The following is a 21,883-nucleotide window of genomic DNA, read 5'->3' on the forward strand; positions in this document are numbered from 1 at the left end:
GTTTTTCCACATTATGAGAATGAACAATACTCATTTCACTGTCGAGTGCTTGGTTGTTAGTGTTCTACCAAGCATATAATGCTGCACTTTCTGGATTCGTTATGCTTTATGCAGCCACTGCTTCACAAACTTGCTCAAGCTACATCAGTATGATATGCATCTCTCCACGCTGCACATCCCGATGATGCTATGTTCCAGCTCATTACTAAGAAAGGAATTTTCCCGTGCAAATATCTGTATTTGGCAGAGAGGCTCTTCGAAACTGCAATACCTGATGTATCTTCTTTCTGATGAAATTTACATGTGGTGCCATCACAGATGCAGAATGTGAGCATACGATGTTTGTTTGGCTGGAAATTAATATCTCCAACTTAAGGGAATATGCAAGGCTTTACATAGATACATATCTTGCAGATCTGTTCGAACAGTTCTGGAATGTATTCCCTGCAACACACAGTCCGAAGCTGGTCTGCTACTAATAGTCTGCATGACAAAAACAGTAATTTGCAACATCTACATAGACACCCTGCAAGCCATCGTACAATGCGTGGCAGAGGGTACCCCGTACCACTGCTAGTAATTTCAGTTCCTGTTCCACTCGCAAATAGAGTGTGGGAAAAACGACTATCTACCTACCTCTATATGAGCTCTAATTTCTGGTACCTTATCTTCATGGTCCTTATGTGCAGTGTAGGTTGGTGGCAGTAGAATCGTTCGGCAGTCAGCTTCAAATGCTGGTTCTCTAAATTTTCTCAATAGTGTTTCTTGAAAAGAGCATTGCCTTCACTCCAGGGATTTCCATTTGAATTTCCGAAGCATCTCTGTAACACTGGCACGTTGTTCCAGCCTACCGTTAACAAATCTAGCAGCATGACTTCAGTCTGACCTGGTATGGAAGCCAACACTCGAGCAGTCCTCACGAATTGGTCACAACAGCGTCATATACGCATTCTCCTTTACAGATGAACCACTCTTTCCTAATATTCTCCCAATAAACCGCAGTCGACCATTCACTGACTCTTCATCTCCCATCCTAAACCACTAAGAACAGAAACTTTAATTTTGGAGAGGGGGTTTATCTTATAGTGTAGATATCATTTACAAAGGTACTTTTCGAAATTCCACACCTAAGGGGTGAAAGACGGAAGGAAAGGTTTTTTAAAACACGTCACTATTACGACAATTTCGTAGCTAGAATTACATTAAGAAAGGCCTTGTTTCTACAGCCTTAATTAGTGTGAAAAGTTTAGTCGGTGTCGCAATTTGTGAACTAAATCAAAGAAATCTAAGAGTTGCCACGACAAATCATTTTTGTTAGAATTGCATAGAAAAATAAATTGCTCTTTAATACATCAATTTTTCAGTAGGCCTAATGTATGTTTATAAAATTATTTTTGTTGCAATTACTACGCAAACGCTCTAAGCTAGTGTTTAAATGAAACACCTAAGCACACACGGACAGCAGAGGGGGAAAGGAAGAGTCAGAATTCTGGGGGAGGGGGGGTGACAGAGGGGGGGGGGGGCAGTCTGGAAATGTTGCATGGCGTCATAAAGGAGAGGGGAAGGGAAATCTAACAGCAGTGCAACTTGTTTTCGAACTGGTGGTACTCTCTCTCTCTCTCTCTCTCTCTCTCTCTCTCTCTCTCTCTCTCTACCACCCACCCACCCACACACACACACACACACACACACACACACACACACACACACACACACAACCACTGGGATCGAAATCATCATCTTGACAAGTCATACTAAAATTTTTAGGGAAACTATTTTACTATTGCTGCCAAGGTGTGTAAGCATTTGATTACATAAACTGTCTGGTTCTGTGTAGATATTTCTAACTGGTTATTTATTTACTAGTCAGGGGCACTGTTAGTTTCTAGTTGTTTTGAATTAAAACGTAGGATATTACGTTCTCTTGAGGGGTGGTTATGAGTGAAGTTATGCTGATATTTGTCAGATACAGACACTTTTGCATAGCAAACTGTTAGAAGTTTAGCAGTGTCGAACCGATAGATGTAAATTTCTTCTTTGGCGAAAATTATTTGGATCCTAGTTGTAGGATGACGGCCACTAGTATTGCTTGTTGGAGGATTTCATTATAACTACTACTTTATTTTGAGCATTATCTTCCGTAACTGTGACACGCACGTGTCTGCTTCAGAGCTTCGATCCAGATGCTGTGCCAATGGAAGAGACAATCAACATTGAGACAGGACCTGTGCCTGCAACAGGGGATCAGATGCCGGCAGCTACATCTTCTGACAGAACTGCTCAAGGTGGACAGGTGAACAAATGTTTATCCACTGTTCATGTTTAAACATTAATTTCAGAGAAGCGCCTTTCGTGTGTTCCACCACCTAAACACCGTGTGGAGGCGAAATTACGATCACATAAACTGCGATCATTATACAGGTTGGTCCAAACCTGAAGTACCAGCACTTTTTATAGAAACCAGCATGGTGGACCCGTTTCCGGTAAAATTTATTTATTTCCAATTAAGGACGAATTGTGTGGTAAACAACACGAAGTTTCCTGATAACTGTAGGATATGCGTTCAACTTCAGAATTTCGAATCGAAAGGTGGTACAAAATAAATAGGGTTGAACAGAGTCCACAAAACTGAAGTGGTGTTCAACCCATCAGTGCAAGGAAGATGATTTTGATGTAATCACATCGGCCCAGAGTACCAAACAACCTCTCAGACAAAAAAAGTTTTGTTTTTGACAGTTCTAGTTAACCTACTAGTTCTGTACCAACTTTTCATTTTGAATTGCGAAACAGACATCTTTACTTCACTTACTAAAAAACTTCAGACAGTTCAAGCTTCATCATTCAATTATTCCTTATCGGTTTGCTTAAAAAGCCGTATTCTCGAAAATACTGAGCTCTACCGATTACGGGAAAGAGTGGACAGTTAGCCCTGAGATATCTGTTGTACTAGCTTGTAAACAGGAAAACCGTTGCGATGAGTTAGCTCCCTTTCGGAATGCAAGCAGAAACTTTATCTGAACGACCTATTGACTGAATCTACGGACTACTAGGAATATTACAGCATAGAACACAGTTGCCTCAGTGTGTTTTCTAGCAGGTCAATAATTTCACCTTCTAGTGTAATGTTCAAGATACAAAATGTACTTACCCAAGTCTACTAGAAGCATGCAGAACCACCCTTCCTCCTCGATGACGAGAACGACTCGCCGTGGCACGGACTAAGCGACAGTGGAAGCGCTGGGTGATATATACACTGGCGTCCAAAATAAAGGAACAAACCGTTATTTTTCCGTCCTGTGCCTATTTCACAATATAATCATACAAACTGTCAACTAGACGTCCGTACGATCTTGTTTTGCACGGAAGATGGCATTCCAGTCAACAGACAACTGTGCCACCGATGACGTCAGGGCACCCATCAAACGGGGTAGTATTTGCCGGATTGTCCCACATCCACAATCGATGTGTACACAGTCACAGACGGTGCAGTATGGCACAGAGAAGATGCCTACCAGACTCTCTGTGGTGGAGGGCAATAGGAAGAACAGAAGCAGGAAAGCCGCAAACTGATGTGGACCGATGGCATCCACTGAACGTGTTGTACCGAGGCAAACGGTGTGCAGAAGGCTTCGGCAGAATGGCCTTTATCGTCAGATACCTGCTCTATGTCCACCTCTGCCGCGTCTTCACAGAAGGGAACGTCTAGAGTGGAGTCGTCAACTGCCACCTGGGCAGTCGAACATTGGGCCAATGTCGTTTTCACAGGTAAGTCCCGATTTAGTCTGGAGAGAGATTCTCGATGGATTCGCGTCTGGAGGGAACGCGGAACACTATTTCGGGACCCAGACATTGTGGAAAAAGACATATCTAGGAGGCTCCATAATGGCGTGGATAGAGATTCTATTTACCACTCTAACCCCTATTCATGAAACTGTACGGGTAAATCGGCAAGGTTTAACTGTTGTCAGGTATCGTGACGAGATTTTGGGACTGCATTTGCGGCTCTTGCGATGTGCTGTGGGCCCAGACTTAGTATTGGTGGACGATAATGCTCGACCTTATAGAGCACGGGTAGTTGATGTTTTCATGGAAACGGAAGATACTGCACGCATGGCGTTGCCTGCTCTCTCTCCCTCCTGATTTGAATCCCACACAGCATGTCTAGTATGCACTAGGAAGATGGCTTGCACCACGTTAGCATCCACCAATCACTCTCCAAGACTGCGAGCAGCTCTGCAAGAAGAATGGGCGATACTGATGACATCGTTCACAGCATGCCCCATCTTTGTCAGGCCTGTATTGCTACCAGAGGTGGTCGCACCCAAACTGAAAACATTAACCAGTTGTCAGGATGTGTATGCAAATCCGTTAAGTTGCAAAAAACGAAGAACATTTTTGTCTACCGTCATGCATCTTGCAGTTGTTTACGTTCTGAATTTTTTGCATTCTTTCTTCTATACTATCAGCTGTTTATACTGTTTTGTTAAAAAAAAGGACAGTCTTGTAAAATTTCCGTTTGTTTCTTTAATTTTGGGCACCAGTGTAGATCCGAATGGTCACAGAGCATGCGTCTCGCTCGACAGCAACGTAGATGTGCTGCACCAGATGGACGTCAGCGGTTTTAGCAACGGGCCGGAGAATTATCATACTGAATACAAACGTTACCAACGGGGTACTGTAAAAGAACAAAGATACTTCCACGAAGTGCCAGCAGATTCGTGTATCGTTCGTCTGTGAGGAACTCTGGTACGCGTACCACGACCCTATTTAATCCTTCGTGGATACTTTTCGTAGGTGCAAATCTCCAGCGGCCTCGACTAGACTCATTCACCTAAGAGTCAGTAACTCTCTCTCTCTCTCTCTCTCTCTCTCTCTCTCTCTCTCTCTCTTTCTCTTTCTCTTTCTCTTTCTCTTTCTCTCTCTCTCTCTCTCTCTCTCTCTCTCTCTCTCTCTAATATGGACGCTATTAGGATTGGAACAGCTTTTTAAGTGTGGCAACGTAGTTTTTCGCGGTGATATTCTTGATTAATTACTGCACACAATTTGTGCCGCGTCAGATTTGCATGTAGTCTCAAGCTTTCGACGATTTCCTCCATTGTCATTATTAGGAGCTACCAATAAACCGAGTGCTACTTTACGTGGACACGTCACGAAGTCCCAGAACTTCAGGATCTACCAGAGATTAGGTAGATGTCTGTGACGGAAGAACACGGGTAGCGATGCTGTTTTTGTTAGACAGTGGCTGACTACGCTTATTTCATCAGACGTCGTTGAGATTAGAATGTGTAACAACTGTAACTGGGACACCGACTATATACTCTCAGCGGTGTATTGAAACGGACACTTGTTGCTGGAAGACAGCAGAGAAGTTAGCTGAGTCACCCACCATCTAACGAAATCAATACCGCTACCATTGTTCTTCCATCATAGACATCGACATAGTCTCCGGTGGCAAGGAAAGCGTTTCTGAAGAAGAGAAATTTGTTAACATCGAGTATAGATTTAAGTGTCAGGAAGTCATTTCTGAAAGTATTTGTATGGAGTGTAGCCATGTATGGAAGTGAATCATGGACGATAAATAGTTTGGACAAGAAGAGAATAGAAGCTTTCGAAATGTGGAGTTACAGAAGAATGCTGAAGATTAGATGGGTAGATCACATAACTAATGAGGAAGTATTGAATCTGATTGGGGAGAAGTTTGCGGCACAACTTGACCAGAAGAAGGGATCGGTTGGTAGGACATGTTCTGAGGCATCAAGGGATCACCAATTTAGTATTGGAGGGCAGCGTAGAGAGTAAAAATCGTAGAGGGAGACCAAGAGATGACTACACTAAGCAGATTCAGAAGAATGTAGGTTGCAGTAGGTACTGGGAGATGAAGAAGCTTGCACAGGATAGAGTAGCATGGAGAGCTGCATCAAACCAGTCTCAGGACTGAAGCCCACAACAACAACAGCATATGAAACTGCCGTTACTTAGTAACGTAAATTCGACAAATAGAGTAGCATGCAGTCTACAGGATACACCTGACGATGGACGTCGAAAGCTTGAGCCAGCGTACAGATCTATCGCAGCAACAACTCCATGTGCCTGACACTCCATTTTACATCACAGCTATTTTCCTGCTTGTATGAAAAAACGCGATAAATGTATTATCGGATTTATGTACATGTGTAGTATGTTGACTAGTGTATAAATAACATGGACACGTTAACTAGAACATATGAGCGTTCTTCTATAATAGCGAAGAAATGTACTGCCCCTATGATTTGAAGCCCATTAAGACTAGCTCTTAACTTTAAAGCAGAAAGAGACAAGTGTCACTGGAGCTTTCCTCGATTAGGACCACCACGGAGGCTTGTGGATTCTCCGCTACTCATGCCGATTGAATTTATCAACTGGATTTATTGGACATCTGGAAATGCTGAGAGACCAAGTGTCAAATAAGAGCGTTATCTCACTTTAAATTATTTCAAGTAATATCCTTGATGTTCACGGTCAGAATAGTTCATGTGACATTCTTAACGATAGTACAAAAATCAAACAATCAGATGTAGATGTTCGTTTTGACAGCTGAAGAGTCTTCTAATGAAAGTATTTACGAGTCTAGTCATCAGACCGAAGACTACATCAACAGTAACAACACTGACGTCCTTTCTGAGCTCTTGAAAGTTTTAGTAATAAGTAACGAAAATTTTTTTCCGTTTTCAACGAAAAAATCTAGCATGTTTAAGTGTACTGCGACATTATGGTCTTCTGTTGTCTTGTGATGTAATTTTGTATATATGAATAACTCCGTGATATTTATCATTCCGTGGCCTAACATTGGCAACACTTCTTTTTGTGTGTTATTTCGACATGTTAGCCCAGAAATTACCCCTTTCTGTTGTAATTGACCAGATCCCACCGAGAAGCTGCTTAGCTGCGTATATGCCTTATTATAATGCTCTGTTTTCATAAACAATTCGTATTACAGAATTTGTTTGACGAGCAGGCTATCTAAGCATGCATCAAGTAGTAGTTCTGACAGTGGAATACAAACCTGTTGCTACCGCATTACAGTTGATTGAGAATGTTGTGGAGCTTTTGGCATTTATGGTATCCCTTTTATCAAAAAATTGAGTAGGAAGTGGGACGGTCCATGAACATTATGCAAGTCTTTTTTTGTAATATCAAACGGGCGCAAACAACATACATAGTTTAATATACTGAAAGCGGGCGTTATAATCGAAAAACTGAATGATAGTATAAGTGGCATCAGGGTATTACACCTGGTGTGCCAAACAGACCAGCACGTAGGCAGACATTTCTGAGTCTCGGCATCTGCATTCGTCAATTTGTATAATAAATATAATATCTCATGCGGTTTCATTATCATCTATTGGTGGAGCAATGGGCCAACGACCTTGCCGCAATGGTAACACTGGTTCTCGTCAGATCACCGAAGTTAAGCGCTGTCGGGCTGGGCTAGCACGTGGATGGGTTACCATCCGTACTGTCGAGGAGAGCTGTGGGCAAGTGGGGTGCACTCAGCCCTTGTGAGGCAAACTGAGGAGATACTCGATTGAGAAGTAGCGGCTCTGGTCTCGGTAATTGACATACGGCCGGGAGAGCAGTGTGGTTACCACATGCCCCTCTATATCCACCTATGGGCCGAGGGTGACACGGCGGCCGGTCAGTACCGTTGGACTTTCACGACCTGTTCGGGAGGAGTTTAGTTCTTTAGGTGGAACGGTGGAGGTGTCTGCTGTTCACACAGCAGTGGGCAAATTTATCGTGATGATTTTACGCCTAATGTGTTAGCATCTGAGTGACTATTTTCCAACACTGCTGCAGTTGCTGTTGGTTTCCAGGCTGTGTACGGGTTGCGTGAATTCCGAATAACTGTGAACGACTCTTGTTAAACTACGGTACTTTTGTTTCAGAGAGTGGGTAGCATTAGCTACCCAGATCACTTTTCTTACGTGATCTGGGGATTAGCTGTCCACAGCAGCTGAACGATAATCTGTCGCGTCCATTAGCAAATGTAGATCACGTCACTGAAAACAAGAGTAATCATCTTTGAGTGGACGTCGTGAACTATTTTCTCAAAAAAACTCTATTTGGAGGAACGACAATCATGGCAATGGCCTTACTGAGATTGGAAAATATTCCCGTAGTCCGAATGTAGTTAGTACCAGTAATTTTTACTTGATGAGTTATGAACCGCCAAATTCTTCACAGACGCAGCTCTGTCCATCAGACGAGGAATAGGAAACCCATTTTTGTTTTTGGCAGCACAAAGAAAGCTAATCTACGACACGACATCATGTACTCGAGTCGCGAGATTTGCACGTTTCTTTGTCACCACGTTCGATGGTAAAATGGTTAGACACTATTATACAAAAAATTCATTTGTAAGGCATTTTTACTTTTCTTGTTGATATTGTGAGCGTCATCTTACTTTCATCAAGGTTTCGTTCCCTAGTCCCTTTAGGTTGTCTTCACAGTCTTGTGCACCCTGTTTTCGACGTACAGTTCGCTTGCCCTATCCGGTATAACCCAAAAAGTGTAGCTGTTTTTATAGCAGACGCACTAATTAAAATCGCATCAACGACGTCCCGTTACAGAATTATCAATGGTCATATTTTTCTGGACGTACAAAAAGCCTTCTGTCTGCATTTTAGAGAAATCCTTGACAAATTACTTGGTTGTTGGCGTGTGTACGTATCACAGGTTAAGGCTAAGATCCAGAGGATGTTCCTTGCTGTATTTATTTGCGTGACTCCCGACGGCTTCCTTGGTACTGCTATGCTCTGCGAATAATGGAAGGAAAATTTGCACTTACGTCTACGCATATGTCTACATACGTTCGCCGCAAGCCACAGTAGTATGCGTGTCAATGTAATCGCTTATCTGTCTGTGCGAAAAAAAGTATTTCCATTTAAGTAGCCAGAACATCCTCGTCTGAGCTGCACTGTTCTGCTACGATCGCGGCAGAGCGCCTCTGAAGTCGGTATGTCTGCTGTGGTGCCTCTTTGACTGCTAAAGCAGTACTCCACGACTGTACGCAGTACCTCTACGCCTGCACTGCGCTTCCCCTCAATTCTTCCAATAAATCTGAGATTTCCATTCGCCTTCCCTACTATTCATTTTACATGTTCGTCCTATTTCATACTGCTTTTTAGTATTACTGCTAAATATTTAACGATGTGAAAGGATGCACAAGTTTGCCACCAGTCTTCTAATCGAATAACGTCATGTATTTCTCTTTATTATGAGTATTACAATGCAGTTATTATCGTGTAAAGGTAACTACCAATCAGTACACCGAGTGGAAATATTTTCCAAGTCATGCAGCTTGCGATCGACAACAATGATACGGTCTTGTAGACAACAGCTTCGGCAACGAACAATCTGACAGTGCTGACATTGCTAGTATATAAATTATTTATGTAAAACGAGAAAATACTGCGCTCCCTAAGATTTTCTGACAGTTCTTTGGCCAGGATCTAACTGTGGAATTTATTGTAGTCTACACGCGCAGTGTTGCTAACGATTGCACGAATTTTTATTAAGTTTTCTCTATTACTTTCCCTGCATTCTTTTTTGCAGTAAGAGTGTAGCACACACCGTTTTCACAACATTCTTCGAATGGTACCATTACAACATGGTATGTGTTTTCGTCTTCCTTACTCTTCTTGAAACGTATTTATCTGGAGCGTGGTTCAAAACGTCTTTTAAGCTTCAACCACAGCTCTTTTCCGTTTGGCGGATTTGAACTAAATGTTGTCAGTTTGTCTTTTAGGTCATTTGTTAATAATTACTAATTCCATTAAACACAAATACGCTCCTAGTTTTCCTAATGATCTTTTCGCCTTTGGAGACCATCGTTCCTGTGATAGCATCTTCATCGCTATTCCGTAACAGTTTAATGACATTTCCGAAAAGGCCTGGTGCCTTTGTAAACTGTAGTGTGAGTGTTTGAAGGGATGACACGGAGGAGGAGGAGGAGGGGGGGAGCACTGGCCTGTGTGGACATCGGACACGCCAAGGTCAGATGGGGAAACTCAGCGTGTCCTGTGACGATGCGTCATCAGGTTTCGTAACGTGACCATGTGTTCCTATGCTGCCAACCGACTTCCTCACAACGGCGTTACACATCGACCAGTATTTCAAACACACGTTATAAAATTGAAAGTGCCTATTACTACTTGGCTTAAAGTTTTCCATTCCAGGAAATGAAAATATGGGTTTTCTAACGTCAGCGTCAGTGTCTGTAAACCTGATAGTTCTGTAAGAAGAACAGTATTTCGACTAACAAATAACGCACTCAACAACTCCGAGTTCGATTCGAACGCCACGGATCTTATCCAGCTATTATTCTCTTCAATACGGAATGCAGTCGTATTCCTCAAATACGAGAACCACCTCGCACTACCAATTATTTGGTGAACCAAATATTTGAAGTGAACTTCTAAAGACGTTACCCCTCTAGTTTTTCACATTGACAAAATGCGGCTTAGTAAGGCAACGTTAATCACTGGATATCTTGACAACAACTGTGCATCGAAATTAGGCTTTTTCTAGTCCGATGGCCACGAACTTGTAAGCAACAACAGACGGGTCATGTAACTGTTTAAATGTTGAACGGATTCTTTACTAAAAAACGTTAAATGCTTACCAACGTGCACAAACTCGACGCCGTTTGAAAGACTGGAAAGGCTTTAAATAAGACATACGATATAGCAGTGCCTTTGTTATTCCGAATTACGCTGCAGTGTTCCTTCGGACAAGCATGTTCGAATGAACCTTGCAACGTAATTCGGGACAACGCAGGCATTGCAATATAATATTTATCCGCCGACACCGGGCAAGCGACGTCCAAGTGAAAATGTCTCCCCTGTACGTGAATACACATAATGGATGTACGAGCAAACATTGTAGACACACGTTTGACGACATACGGAAGTTTGGGTCTGACAGTGAGCCCTGCTCGGATGGTCAAACTGTAAAGCGGCCTCTCGCGATAACCGGGTAATCCGGGTTGGAATCCCGGTCCGGCCCAAGATTTCATTGCCGCCATTCCATCACACAGCTGAGGACTGTCTATATTCGCAGCTGTCAATAAGTTTGTTGAATTAAATAAGACATTTCTGTGCCAGTTGTGACGCTGCACTCCTATTTCGTCATTATCTGTAATCACACATTTGGTGTTCATTTGTGGTAGAAATCACATATACTCGTACAAAGTGGAGATGACACGGAAGAGCCCACTTTCAGACGCGAGTGTTATGCGCGTTGGGAGTGTAAGACTCACTGGAAGAAAATTTTGCGCAAAAGCGTTCGGCCATTGAAAAATGAGTGCTCGTGTAGGTATTGCAGTGACGCGTGGTAGCATCCGGCGCGGAAGCTGTTACGCACAGTCAATGCTAATTCTGGCTTGTTCTGCTAGCTATCTTCCACGTCACAATGGCACCCGTACTTATGTAATGCTACTCCGCGTCTGACCCATCTGGGAACGGTATGTTTTGATGCACATGGAGTTACTCGTCATAGGACCCGCTGGCGAGTTTAAAGTGAGGTCACAGAGCTCATTTCTGATCTCAGGAAAATCTGGGGGGGGGGGGGGGGGCGAAACATCAACTTGAGTTCAATATCATGTTCTTCGAACCATTGTAGCGCGATTCTGGCTGCTCTTGTGACGGACAGATATACTGCTGGAAGATGGAATCGCCGTCGTGAAAGAAAGCCAGTATGAAGGAATGTACAGGGCAAAAATGTGGAAAAAAACAAAAATAAAACGTGATTTCCCTGAATCACTCCAGGTAAATGCCGGGATGGTTCCTCTGAAAGGACACGGCCGACTTCCTTCCCTAATCCGATGAGACCGATGACCACGCTGTCTGGTCTCCTTCCCCAAACCAACCAACCAACCAACCAACCAAAAATAAAACATATTACGTGTCCAATACGGTGTAGAAATACCGTTGGCATTTAAAACTGCTTCCAGTCGTCTCGGAATGGATAATTACGGGTCCTGTATAGTTTTAAAGGCATCTTATATCATTTTACTGGCTAGTTCAGGTACCGGTGATACATCTTCTCTACAAAGCAGACTACAGAAGGCTCAATAATATTGAGATCTTCTGTCAGTTGTGACCAAGGGGGTCGCGACAGTTCATCCTCGTACTCACAAAACCAGCACTGGACGATACGGGGCTCTGTCGTGTTGGAACACAGCTTCACCATTGGGAAATAAATATTATACCATGGGACACACCTGATCAGCAAAATGGTCACATAATCCTTGACAATAATGCTACCTTCAATAGTAATTGTGGTCCATGGTGCTTTATAGGGCGGACAGGCCTCCGACCTTCACATTTCATGAAGCGTGGACCTCCAACACTTTCTCGCCTACTTATTTCCAGTGATGGGTTGGCGAGGCGCGGCGACTCGAGCGCACCGAGAATTTCCCGAGCCTCTAGTGCTCAAGCAATTCTCGAGAAGCTCACGAGAAATAGTGCGAGGCAGACAAAATATCCAGGTACGTGTGGTACAAAACGTGAATTCCGTGCAAAAGTTCGGATAGTGTCCGAAGCGGTCCGCCACGCTTAAAAAAAAAAAAAAAATACACCAAAATTAAATCTATACTATACTAGCTTTTCCACGATACGATATGTAATTTTATTGGACTAGTTGTCGAGCATAACGTATCCTCTCGCAGAAGCACTGATCTAAATCTTACGTTTATCTTCATAGAGGGAAGTAAACGGCAACAACAGCTAGATGAAGCACTAGTGGCCATGATAACAGACGATTTTCAACCGCTTTCAATCGCCGAGGACACTGGTTTTCGACGTTTTGTTTCACTGTTGAACCCACAATACTCGATACCAAATCGAAAAAAGTTGCGCCTCATGATTGAGGACGATTACCATTAACAGAAAGAGGCTGTAAACTTGGCCGTGAAAGACTCTACTTGTGTTTCTTTAACGACCTCACTCAATAGTGAGGCATATATTGGTGTAACTGTTCATTTCATTAACACTAATTGGAGTCTGAAAGCTTTAGCTCTCAAGACATTGTTTCCCGGAAAAGCATACAGCGCTAAATATTAGTGAGGCGTTAGATAACGTGATTTCAAAATGGAACATTGAAAACAAAGTTGTAAGCATCACAATTGACAACGCCAGTAACATGACGGCGGCCGTACAACTTATTCACAGTGGCAACATAGATATGCAACATGTGCCATGTTTAGCACACACTATCAATTTAGATGTGAAAAGTTCTTTGAACAGCAACAGTGAGCTCTGCATAAGGCGGGAAAAGGCCAGAAAAATTGTTAGCTATTTTAAAAATTTTAAAACAAGTTGCAATGCTAATGAAAAACTCCACGAGATCCAGGCTCTAATGAAAAAAACCTGTTCATAAATTGATTCAGGAAATCCAAACCCGATGGAACAGTACGTTTTATATGCTACAACATCTAGTGGAGCAAAAGGAATGCATTGCAGCCTGTTTATCAACTTTGTATTCAGGTGTAGAGAACCTCACAGCTGACGAATGACGAATTTTGAGCGAATTTTTATGTGTACTAGAGCCATTTGAAGTGGTAACAAGTGAAATCTCAACTGAAAACTACACCTCTCTTTCGAAAGCTATTCCAATAATCAGACAGCTAATCATAACCGTATACAATGAGAAGTGGGCGACCACGACAGCTCAAGAGCTACAGCAATGTCTGCACAACTCACTAATAGCCCGGCTAGGCTTAATAGAAACAAAGTACATGCCGTTGCCACAGTTCTCGACCCAAGATTCAAAACGTTACCATTTACGAATCCCATTCATTCAAAGCCTAATTACAGAGTGCACAAACGTGGTAGAGATCGTACGAGCTACTCATTCGACTGCTAACGACACTAGCCACGAGTACCATGTCGTACAAAACGCCAGTAGTTCTTTATGATCTTCTTTCGATGAAGAGGTTTCCAATAAAAATCTAATGAAAAGCGGTTGTGATAGCATAGACCTGGAAGTACAACGATATTTGGAAGAACCGTACCTACAACACACGGATAATCCTTTACACTACTGGAAAAAAATGAAAACAGTTACCCAGGTCTATCTGTCGTGGCAAAAAAAAAAAAAAAAAAAAAAAAAAATATCTTGCAATACCTGCAACTTCTGTTCCCAGTGAAAGAATATTTTCGAAAACAGGACTATTTATAAACAAAGAAGCACACTAAAAGGCCAATTGGTTAATAAAATCATACTTCTAAACAAAAATCGACGGCATTGTAGCAATGCTATGTAAAAATGCCTTCTGCTGAACAACTTCTGTTTACTTTGTTTCTTCTGTAAGTAAACTCATGTACGCAGTTTCTGTATATAAAAGGCTATAGTACCTCTCTTTTACGTTTAAGCATACATGCATACATACAGAATGTACAAGGTAATTTATTTTGTAAGAATAAAGCTTCTGTTTTATGCGAATTCTGTGCTTTATTTTAAACAACAATTCTATGATTTTTGTCTCATGAGACATATACTAATACTTCAGTAAACATTAATAACGGTAGTACAGTTGATATCAATCATAGAATTTCAAAGTTTTCCGAGCACGTACGTACGACGAGTATGACCGCTGCGGCTCAGTGCTTCGTGTACTGTAGGTTTGCGCAATTTCTCAGAGAGCGCAGCACTGTCAATTTCTCGAGCGTACCCGAGAAATTCTCGAGAAATTGCCTTCGCGTCGCCGCGTTTCTCGAGCGCGATCATAGCCCATCCCTAGTCGTTTCGTCACCCTTCAACCACATTCCATAACTGCTTGCGACTGTAGCTCGCGAACAGCCAAGCAGATTCGCTGTTTCCGAGATGTTCTTTCCCAGGCGCCAAGCGATAACCAACTATTCTTTGTGAAAGTCGCTTATGTCAATGGGTTTTCTCATTTGTGGCTCCTGTCATCAAAAGAATGATTTCCCATCCAGCAAGCCAAAAGATGATCAACGTGTTTCTGTATCCCAGAGTAATATGGAGAGTAAGCTTTTCGGTTATCCCTCCAGTCTTGAGGTCGTCGTCCATTTAACGTTATTTTAGGACTTTTATTAAATTTGTTTGCTTTTTTTGTCTGTAAGGCCATTGTTCGGCAGCCGTCTATAAGCCATCGAGTACACGGCCGTGGTATGGAAATATACAGTACTTGGCCGCTTCATATTTGAGCGGCATGGGCCATCGCTGGCCACACAGTAAAATGCAGCCGCGATCCCGGGGACTCCCACAGCAGTTAGCACGGATACCTTAGCAGACACCGGCCCCTTCACGTCTTTCGGGCACGGCATGGGGCAGCATACTCAGAGGCAACGAGATCGCGTACATCACTTCAGTCGTTCTACTGTTATTTACCTTTCTCTTTGTTTTTGTAGCCTCTACTCGTATGCCTACACGTGGCTTGGGAAACATACACTGATCGATTAATTTCCTTAGCGGAAGGGTGGCTAGTTTTTTGGGACAAAAGTTTACAAAATTACAAGGGCTGGATTCACACAAAAAATTGGCGCATCGATGTACATTGAAGAGCCAAAGAAACTGGTACACTTGCCTAATATCGTGTAGGGGCTCACCAGAACGCAGAAGTGCCGCAATACGATGTGGCATGGACACGTCTAATGTCTGAAATAGTACTGGAGGGAGCTGACACTATGAATCCTGCAGTGCTGTCCATAAATTCGTAAGAGTACGAGGGGCGGACATCTTTTCTGAACAGCACGTTGCAAGGCATCCCAGATATGCTCAGTAATGTTCATGTCTGGGAAATTTGGTAGTTAGCAGAAGTGTTTAAACTCAGAAGAGAGTTCCTGGAGCCAATCTCTAGCATCTCTGGATGTGTCGCATTGTCCTGCTGGATTTGCCCAAGTCCGTCGAAATGCACAATGGACATGAATGGATGCAGGTTATCGGACAGGATACTTACGTTCGTGTCACCTGTCAGAGTCGTATCTAGACGTGGCAGGGGTCCCGTATCACTCCAACTGCACACGCCCAACACCATTACAGAGCCTCCACCAGTTTGAACAGTCTCCTGCTGATATGCAGGGTCCGTAGATTCATGAAGTTATCTCCATACCCGTACACGTCTATGCGCTCGATACAGTTTGAAACTCGTCCGACCAAGCAACATGTTTCCAGTCATCTATAGTCCAATATCGGTGCTGGCCCAGGCGTCACGTAAAGGTTTATGTTGTCTAGTTATCAAGGGTACACGAGTGGATCTTCGGTTTGAAAGCCCATATCCATGATGTTTCGTTGAATGGTTCGCATGCTGACACTTGTTGATTTCCCAACATTGAAATCTGCAGCAATTTGCGGGAGGGTTGCACGTCTGTCACGTTGACCGATTCTCTTCAGTCGTCGTTGGTCCCGTTCTTGCAAAATCTGTTTCCGGCCGGCATGTTTAACCGGATTCTTGATATTCACGGTACACTCGTGAAAATGGTCGTACGGGAAAATTCCCACTTCATCGTTACCTCGGAGATGTTGTGCCTATCGCTTGTGCACCGACTATAACACCACGTTCAAACTCATTTAACTCTTGGTAACCTGCCATTGTAGCAGCAGTAAACAATCTTGCAACTACGCTTGATAATTGTTGTCTTATATAGGCGTTGCCGACCGCAGCACCGTATTCTGCCTGTTTATTTATCTTTGTATTTCAATACGCATGCCTATACCAGTTTTTTTGGCGCTTCAGTGTATTTAAGGAATTGGGCGGATCACTTCAAAACATGAATGATCAAGCAAATAAAGTACGGTAAGTTACTCAAACACCTAAATGTGTTTTATTGTACCTTTTTCAAAAATAAGTTTACACTGAATGAAGCAATTCGCCTTTCAAAAATAATGTTGTACAGAACTGCCGGTTTGCAGACCAAGTTTAAGTCAGAAAATAATCCATCTTTATGGTCCTCACATTACTTGATTAACTGCATTCGTAAAAATACAGCTGTCGAGAATGTATTTTCACTTTCATAGCCGTCTCTGTGCAACTGCACAAAATGACAAATGTTCAGATGTGTGTGAATTCCCAAGGGACCAAACTGCTGAGGTCCTAGGTCCCTAGACTTACACAATACTTAAGCCAACTTATGCAAAGAACAACACGCACACCCATGCCATGCCCGAGGGAGGACTCGAAACTCCGGCGGGAGGGGCTGCGCAATCCGTGACATGGCACCTTAAACCGCGCGGCCACTCCGCCTGGCTACAAAATGACACAGGGTTTTACAATATCTACAGAAAAATCAGGCACCAAGTTCGAAGATTCTAGAAGAATTCTGCGTTTGCTGTTCAATATTCCTTCCAGCTGTGGAAAGACAGTTACTGAACATTATCTTGGCAACTCTCGACATATTTGCTCCATATGGTCGAAGAAGGTGTCTGTGCAGTCTAAAAGCCTCTTGCCCCACGGAAACATGTGGGATCTTGGGGCAACCTTCAGTCGCCCATGTTGTTCGCCGAATGTTGAAAAACACATTCGTAAGTACTGGAAGAATTTCTCAGGATGATACGGTGCTCTTGATATAGGAATACACAGAGTTAGAAGGCCCGCATCTCGTGGTCGTGCGGTAGCGTTCTCGCTTCCCACGCTCGGATTCGATTCCCGGCGGGGTCAGGGATTTTCTCTGCCTCGTGATGGCTGGGTGTTGTGTGATGTCCTTAGGTTCGTTAGGATTAAGTATTTCTAAGTTCTAGGGGACTAATGACCATAGCTGTTAACAGCTATCCCATAGTGCTCGGAGCCATTTGAACAGAGTTAGAATCTTTCTAAACGACGATAAACTTAACCCCGCCACCCTAGTATTTTTTCGCTTTCCATTTCTCTGGGACTGTGTTAAGAAACTGGTAAGGAATAAAATGAAGGGAACTATAGTGACGCGTCGTGCACAACAGCAACCGGATAACATGAATCGGCAGCGGTGGTGGGGCCGTGTGCAGGAAAAGTGTGAAATAAAATGGGCCTAACTGCCCAGCACGCTGGTCAGCGAGTACTGGTGCGCTGTTGGTGGGTGGATGAATGATTTGGGGGAAGGGGCCAAACAGCGAGGTCATCGGTCCCATCGGATTAGGGAAGTATGGGGAAGGAATTCGGTCATGCCCTTTCAAAGGAACCACCCCGGCATTTGCCTGAAGCCATTTAGGAAAAACTTTGAAAACCTAAATCAGGATGGTCGCAAGCGGGCCAATGAACCGTCGTCCTCCCGAATGTGAGTCCAGTGTGCTAACCACTGCGCCACCTCGCTCGGGGCGCTGTTGGTTCTTTCTTCTGTTTTAGCAAAGAAGACTCAGGATATCGAACTATACGCGAAAGTGGTTGATGGGAGCAACCGTAAAGGCATTTCCCATTTACAGTCTCTCCCATCAGCCCCGCGCCGAGTGTCATTTATGCTTGCGCCTTTATTACATATGCGTTTTCGTAAGTAGGGTATGGCTGCTAACTGATGAAACGGCTCCTGGACTATCTGGAGCCGACAGGCACGTCGTTCTGTGACGTTGCCACATACGCCTGCTCCACGTATAAAAGTACCGTTCTTACCGCGCCACCAGGCAGCACTCAGTCCCGCCGTAATCAGTGGTCACAATGCTTTGTTCCATCAGTGTATACGCCATTTATACCGCAAACAGTGTACGAAATAATATTTCCCATGTATATGCGAGTACGTGTCGTTAAATATCATAGTACTTAAAACCATTGATTGGTTGAGCTTGTACGAATCATAGACAGCAAATGTTGACAGTACGTCACAGAAAATGTTGACAGTACATCACAGGTTGCTCTTCTGCAGCTTGGCATCTGGGCGGGACCCCGCATGCTACAACTTAGTCTTGCAATAACTTGCACTATCTTTCGGCCGTGACTAAAGGTATTTTATGTCCATTTTCTTCACTTCGGCTCTCTCAATCTTCTTCCACCAGCACAATTTAAGAATTCAGCATACTAAACCCCGATGGAAACACTAACATACTGATTTGGAGCTCATTTGTTGTAGCTTTCAAAACCATTATATTTGCGTAAGAATCTGCACAGGCAGAAGATAATATGAAAACTTAGTCTGTGTTACATTTTTATAGTGAGTCAGTCATTCATTCGGAAAGTTTCTTAGCTAGTTGCGAACTTATTATCCTGCATGCACAGAAGCGCATTTTTTTTAATTTTTGGTATGTACCAGATGGGTTCTACGAAGTATTGTGGTTCTAACAGGTATATAATTTCATAACCAACCTACTCATATGTTTTGAATATGGAATTGAGTGTAGGGATGAGCAGGACATCAGATTATACTCTAAGAGAGTGTGTGAATTTGTTAATCAGGTAACCCATAACATGAAGTATATTTCATTTTCCCTTCAGAACTATAAATTAATTTTGTGCTGGGAAGTAATAGTTTTGCTGGTTCTATTGATGACGAAATAAAAACTAGAGTTATCAGTTACCAACTGATTTGTCAACACATTTTCCTTTCGGCTGCTTTATTTATTCGAATGTTCAAATTATAATATAATAGGTTTTAGGAATCATATTTCATCTCTCAGCCAATGTAAGGGACACTATAACTAATGGATCATCCCCAAGTTAAAACAAAACACTCCCAAGAAATAAAACAAAAGGAAAACGAGCGCAGATTCCAGAATAAAAACCGACATCTACTAGGATCACTAGTGGTCTCTCTCTCTCTTCCCACCCCCTCTCCCCCTCTGTGCATCTCCCGTAAGTGCGTGTGTGAACTGTAAATATATTTAATTTATGTGATATCCGACCAGTTTTGTGCGAGATCTTTTCACTCATTCATCGATTAAACTCTTTGACTGATGTAAATGTTCCAGCTGCACCATTTACCGTCACAGGCGAAAACCGCCTTTCCATCATACCATCAGAATAACGCCTTGGTAAGGGGAAGAATCGTGGCATACCCTCTCAGTGGTGCATTATTTTTCTTTAACATGTTTTGTCCTCAACTCCCCACGACGTGACAAGTTGGCAGGGCGAAAAAACCCGCAATTTAGCCAAGATGCACATATTTGGGATAAAATTATTAAATCAAGCAAACGTGTTGGGTAACTACGATTTTTAATAACACGCACAGATGATAACAGTAAAATACACAAGGATGTCCATGTTGATACTGCTATGCTGGTGGTAGTGGTTGTTGTTGTTGTTGTGGTGGTGGTGGTGGTGGTTTTGGTGGTGTGTATTAGCGATTATGTCCAGGATAGATATGAAAAAATGATTATTTATTTTTATTTATTTTATTATCCATCTTTAGACATTAAAAATGCAACTGATGTCGTCATTGCTATAATATGGCCATGAAATAATCTCAATAGGTAATTGAGAGTAACTCCTTTCGGAGGAGGAGAGGGAGTGGAATTACACAGTGAGGTGAGACCAGGTTGGGACACGATTATCTAAGGTTGATAAGGAAGAAGAGATGATGAGTAAGACACAGGGTCGAATGCTAAATGGAGTGGAGTAGGACGGGAGGAAGGGGATATTTGGATGTAGTGACGCGTCAGGTTATCTGCTGATGGAAATGATGTATTTTTACGTGCTTCATCTAAGATTTCGGTAAACCAGATTTATTTATCAAAGTACATAGCGTTAGTACCGATGTAAAGCTGTCGATAACCCAATTCACCTTCAGGTGAAAGAAGCTATAAGTGACAGAAAATAATCACTGAACCTGAGGATTCATAACCTGACAAGTGCACTGGGTTGCCGTGTCACATTAAATCAATTAAAGTACTAACCGAATTATCAAACACCTTAGGTGCTGACAGTCAATAACATAACACGATAATACTGAACAAAATTTTAATGTTTTATGCGATCAATCAGGTGATTAACTTAATGTGGATGGAACAACTGGTGCCTGATCAACTTTTTTCTACCATTATGATCATTACAATGCGTTTCAAACCATCTTCCACAGCATGAGATATACAAGTTCATCTTGTTCTCTGCAGCCTTCGGTTTTCACATTCGTGGCGTACATCATTATAGAACGAGCACGTGGTCGGATAGTATAGAGAAGAGGTAGGAAATTGGCCATGACCATCTGGATTGCCGTAACCTTGCGAATGCGATGACACTTTGCCTGAAACGAGGGAGGGAGGAGATGTCTCTAAGGCTATGTATGTGCAGGTATTTTCTGGAGACTTTTTTAAAGATGGTGCAATTGACTTTTCCTACAAAAAAATTAAAAAAAAATATCTGAACAAGATGGACAACAGGATGAATTTATACATTATCTCCAGAGGAAGCCTAAGGCTCCAAAAAGAAATTTTTGTGAATCATACGAAAATTAGTGATTGCTTACCACTTACGAAGTAACCATTTCCTTCACTGTGAATTTCAAATATCTTCACTGTTTCTCTGCAATATCTTGTGGCCATCTTCCGGCTTTCCAACATACATACGAGACTACTTTATGCGCTTTCGTTAAGCACTTCCTTGCTCTCAAATTCTTGTGATAAAAAAGAGAGCAGTGGATCTCATGTGTGATTTCACTTCTTTACTGTAGTTTGTCTGAGAAGGTTGTAATGTTTTTAATTTAAGACATTTCGGGTTTAAAAAGGAATATTATTATTATTATTATTCAGATATGCACCAAGTGAATTGTATTTCACGTTTTGAGATAGGCAGCGTAACAGAGTAATTCAGTCTCTCAACACAGACTATTTTTAAACAACAGTATTTTTGGGACTTGTCTTAGCACTGATAATCATGGCTTTCGGATCAAGAAGAAATGAGGTTTTAAGAAATTATTGGCACTGCAAATGATTCTTTCTTCAATGTCGAGAGAACTAAACTGATATGTAGGTTGCTTTTAAATAAACT

General features: G+C 42.5%; 1 protein-coding gene across 1 annotated transcript in view; it reads left to right on the plus strand.

Annotated features, from left to right (window-relative positions):
* Nucleotides 1-21,883, plus strand: part of LOC126297906 (mucin-19-like) — a 138,334-nt gene that overhangs the window by 96,296 nt on the left and 20,155 nt on the right. Inside the window, exon 35 of the mRNA XM_049989215.1 lies at nucleotides 2,171-2,293. Coding sequence (XP_049845172.1) covers nucleotides 2,171-2,293 — 123 coding nt within the window. The remainder of the gene's footprint in view (nucleotides 1-2,170; nucleotides 2,294-21,883) is intronic.

Source organism: Schistocerca gregaria, chromosome X, assembly GCF_023897955.1.
Source record: "Schistocerca gregaria isolate iqSchGreg1 chromosome X, iqSchGreg1.2, whole genome shotgun sequence".
In the NCBI taxonomy this organism is placed as follows: Eukaryota; Metazoa; Arthropoda; class Insecta; order Orthoptera; family Acrididae; genus Schistocerca; species Schistocerca gregaria.